This window comes from Poecilia latipinna, unplaced genomic scaffold, assembly GCF_001443285.1.
Source record: "Poecilia latipinna isolate Pla-1442-1.1 unplaced genomic scaffold, P_latipinna-1.0 Scaffold1432, whole genome shotgun sequence".
NCBI classification, from domain to species: domain Eukaryota; kingdom Metazoa; phylum Chordata; class Actinopteri; order Cyprinodontiformes; family Poeciliidae; genus Poecilia; species Poecilia latipinna.
In genome coordinates, this window is record NW_015114048.1 from 167,016 (window position 1) to 171,871 (window position 4,856).

Genomic DNA, 4,856 nt, shown 5'->3' on the forward strand with positions numbered 1-4,856 from the left:
TTAGTATTTTTTTTTTTTTTTTTTATGTTTTTGTGGTTTTTATGGGTTTTTTTTTTTTTTTTTTTTTTTTGGTTTATCAGTTTCATAGATTACTAAGAGGAAAACACAAATGTTTCAACTTTAATTGCTTGTTCAATTGCGGCTCATAAACAGTCTGGGAAAGTATTTTCCACGTCTGAATAAGAATGAAAAAGTATTTGAATTTCTTTTATTTTATTATTTTTTGCATGTTTATCTCTCCACTTATCAAACCGTATGTTTGATAAGCCGCCCATCTATCTGTCCATCTAGCCATTCATTTTGTCCGTCCGTCCATTCATCCGTCCTTTCCATCCATCTCTCTGTCCACGCCCTTTTCCGTCTGTCGATTTACCTTTTCTATCTCCTCATCCATCTCCTTATCCTCCCTCTTTTTGGTTTCTCCCAGGTCCACATCAGCTGAAAATCACATCACTATTTATCCTTTTTAACAACGTAACAAAAAGGAGTCAGAGCTCTGGAAAGTTCAGTCTGCAAAGGGATTGAATGTTGTAGGGACTCCAAAGATTTGGTTCTTCTTTTGTTTGTTTTCTCTTTCACTCCTTCAGTTGATTAACTGAGCTTCTTCTTCGCTCTTCCCTCCCTCTGCCAGCCTCAAACCAAGACAGTGAAAAAGGTCACAAAGAAAAAGACCACCACTAACAACGCAGAGACGCCTCCCTGAGTCCTGCTGTCCTCACCCACCGGATCCCTCATCCACCCCACGGCCTGCCGTCCCTCCTCCTCCTGCTGGGTCTCCACAAACACATTGGCTTTGTACATTAAGCACTGAAACTGTCACTGCTGCTGGTTTTTAGAGCAAAGTGTGGATGGCGTCTTTTTTTCCTTTTTTTTTTTTTCAGGTCACGAAGAAAAAAAGCTTCGGTTTAAACTGTCCGGTTGCATATTCTGGGTCAATGTTTAGGGGCAGTTTAGATGCGACTTAAGCTGTTTTCTTTAGATTGTTTTCAAGTTGGTCATCTGCTCAGAAGTACTCCTGCAGACCGAGGTCTAATTTGTGTTCCCGGTTTAGGCTGTGTGATCTCTTTTTAGATTTAGGCTGCTTTTTCTTTATAGCAGCGCTGTTTAAATAAACCGTTCTACGCATTTAGTTTCCTGAAGTTGGGTCGTCTCCCGGCTGTTTCCAGGTGAATTCTTCAGACACGGTTTGCGCCTTCACCCCGACTCGTCCACAGCTCCGCAAGCACTCGGTTAGCCATGCAAAACGACACAATGTCGGAGGAGTTTTCAGTGGAAACGGTGCTGTTGAGACCTACGGAAACGCTTTCCTCGGCGTCCTTTGGTTCCAGCTAGAACACAGTCGGCGGCGAACTTGAAACTCATCTCTGGAATGGTTTGGACCGTTTTATTCTACGCCTTTTGTTTTGTCCCGCAGTTTAATTTGAGCCTGGCTCCGACACGTTCAGGTTCTCATTTAGTTTTAAAGTGACTTTCAGATCCGTGCAGGTGCTTACTTTGTTTATTCAGACTCCATTCTTAGTATGTCCCTTTAATTTGAGTGTTTCTGGAATGCGAGTCGCCATAACGCGACACGGCTGCTTCCACCACAGCGATGGCTGGTTTTCACTGCTTTAAGGGAAACTCTGCACTTTCTCTTTGCGGTCGTACCTGGATGTGTGTGGAGACACGTTTCTGCATCTTGCTGTCAAACATCAGCTGGATTTTCTGGTCCAGGTTTTGTAGTTGCAGATGTGGAGGGAGAGTCAGACTTGAAGTAGCCCGATGAACTGCATGGATTCTTCTGGATGCTGTACATTTTTTTCTTTTTTCTGTTTACACTTGATTTAACCAATAGGGGGAGACAAACTCCACATTAACTATGGGGCACATAAATAACCCTGACTGTACATACATCATGAGCTTGTTGCCTGGGTTCCCTTCACTTCCTTTCCTGGCCTTGACAAATCAGACGGACTGAGAACGGAGGAATCTCAGGCCTTATCAGAACAGACTTTAGCTCAATAAGATGATTCCTCTGCAACTTTTTTTTTTTTTTTTTTTAAGGAAACCATCTCTTCCAATGAGTCTTTAATACAATACTGAAGCTTGAATATTATCAGCCTGATTACAAAGTATTTTACGGCAAAGTAAAAAAATAAACTACATTTTTGCTCTGAAGGGGTTACACAACTTAAGGACATCTCATTTTATCGCTGCATTTTTATCATATTTATTGTTGATTACTTTGTTTCTTATTAGTGTGGCATACAAAGATGCTAATTTGTATATTTTGTTTGTGCCAAATCTTAGAGGCTTTGTGTGAAATGGTCAGCAGAGTATCTGCTGGGACAGTGCTTGCCAAAAGGTTGCTCATCTGTAAAGAAATGGCTATTAATAAAATAAAGGAAATTAAATCCAGCTCTCGGGGGTTAAAGTGTGGTTAAATATGAAGTACAGTGTTGCTTTAGGTGTGTTTCCGGGAAAGGGTGTATTTATTTATTTTATTTTAATCTGTAGAAAATTGAAACTATAAATTTACTAAGCTGTGCAGAATCACATTGTTTCCTAGTTATTTTATCATTATTGCATCCAAGCTGTTTCTTCATGCTTACTAACATGCTACATTATACCAGAGTCCTGCTGGAAGATAACAGAAGTCCAACATTTTAAAAAAAAAAAGAAAAGAAAAAGGAATGGTGCGCAAATTAAAAATGCTCTTGTGATGACTGCAAGTCCTAACAAAAATATGGACATGAGAAAAAATGGAGCATACAGTATCCCATTCTTTAATAAAGCTTATAGACAGAAGTAGGTAGTAACTAGTTACATTTGAGTAATGTTTTGAAGAAAATATTTGTGTGAGTAACAATGTTTACTTTCTCTCAAGTATTTTTGACACAGTGGTACTGTTGAGCAGTGTGGTAGTCAAGACCACCTAACCCAAGACCAAGACGAGACCAAGACCAGAGTGTATCGAGACCGAGACAAGACCAAGACTTTTAGGGTCCGAGACCAAGTCAAGACCAAGACCGAGGGAAATCGAGACCAAGTCAAGACCAAGACCAGTGCCCCACGCTACATGATACGATAAAATGTGAAATATGCCCAAAATTGCTTCTCAAATTGATCTCAAAGATCCATATTCCCATAAAAAGACCTAGATATTAAATACTTGATAAATTTGACCAATATTAAAAGCAGAACAAACTCTTTGTTCTGCTTTGCTTCCATCTCTGTGCTACAATCCACGGTGGTCTGGTGCCATCCCTAAAAAGATGACGCCCTGGGCATTTGCCTATATTGCTCATGTCAGAAACCACCACTCTGTACCATTTAACATAGCAATTGAGGCAATGCCCAGATGGCAAATAACGCTCAACTATGAACACTGACCAAGGAGCAACAAGCAAGAAGTAACCATGCACCAGGCGCTCACCGTGACTGTTCTCACCCTCTCTCCCACTACATGAGGCAGTCTGACACCATAGCACACATTACAGCTGCCACTTTGAACGAAAACAGTCAAAGAGCAATGTGCATGCTCTGCGTGCTCTTTCATTCTTGTGTTATTTGTTAATTTAAAAAATATCAATGTACATAATTAAACAAAATAATGATGGGTACTGCAGTGTATGCAGAGCATTACAAGAACAAAGAAGAGTGTTCTGTCAGGTCAGCATACGCTGTCAGATCGTCATACACTTAGAACGAACTAATGGCTATATCTGTGAGTTATAGCCGTGAGTCACGGCTATAACTCGCCATATCATTTTATTTAATTAGCAACATAGAATCATGATGCAGATCATCATACACTCCTATCCTGACAGCATATGGCCATCTGATAGAACAACGGCTCTCAGCGACACTCCAGTCCTATCTAATAAGTAAAGAGACGAGCAGATGAATCGTACTGTTCCTGAATGTCACAGCACTATATTGCAGACTTTTGGACACAGCGTTGTCCCATATATGCGACAAGTCAGTCAACACCTCCGCACAATAATTCAGCGCAGTGAGTGACTTTTTTTCATCACAAATAACGTGTCTCTGTATAGCTAGCTTTGCTAACATCACGTCATCGGAGCTTACCTTTCTTTGAGGTACTTTTCTAAGTGACGAAAAAAGTTAGATGTTGTCTCCACCGTCTGTGAAAGCGAAGCGCTGCTGAGTTAGCTGTGGCCATCGGATTTCTTATGATTTATGCAGCGGTATTCTATTACTGACAATTAGACAGACATCTTCTGCCACTGAGAGGAAACCACTGCGCATGTCTCAGAGCGCCGCGTGCGAGTGAAAAGTGGGGAGGAGGAGAAACAGAAACAGTTATTTGTTGGATTTTAATCGGTGCGTTTTGCATCCAGTGAAAACAAAGATGTTAACAAATAAACTGGACAGTATGCTGTACGTTTAGTGATATTTTCACAGTTGCGGTCTCAACTGGTCTTGAAATAAAATGCCGAGTCCTCAGCGCCCGAGTCCGAGACGAGACCAAGACCGATCTAGAGTACAACACTGGTGTATGCTGTATTATTTTTACATTAACAGCATACATTTTCTATGTTGTGTTTTTGCTTTATGTTGCTTTACTATGTAAAGAAATAATTTTGGAGATTTGTTAAAACTTACTAATAAAGAAGCAGATACTTTCAAACACACAACTCCAAAATACAACGTATAGTAAGAAAAACAATCTAAATAAAGATAAGAAAGATGCAGTATTATGTTTTTGTATTTAGGGAACTGGTTTAAGTCTAGCATTAAATCTAAGCAAAAATAGATTGGATTGAACAAAAATATAACCTGTAATACTCTGTGAAATAATGAAGCGAAAAAACTAGATATAAGCTTCAGTATAAAAGTAAAACCAAAACATG

At 39.8% G+C, this 4,856-nt stretch overlaps 1 protein-coding gene across 2 annotated transcripts in view; it reads left to right on the forward strand.

The window, feature by feature from the left end:
• reep2 (receptor accessory protein 2) overlaps positions 1-2,401 on the forward strand; it is a 17,022-nt gene extending 14,621 nt beyond the window's left edge. Inside the window, exon 8 of one of the 2 annotated variants that reach the window (XM_015057068.1) lies at positions 428-559. In XM_015057068.1, coding sequence (XP_014912554.1) covers positions 428-442 — 15 coding nt within the window. In that variant the 3' untranslated portion in view covers positions 443-559. Of the gene's footprint in view, positions 1-427; positions 560-631 lie in introns of those variants that run through there. The other variant, XM_015057067.1, reaches the window with a different exon arrangement.
• The last annotated feature ends 2,455 nt before the right edge of the window (positions 2,402-4,856 follow it).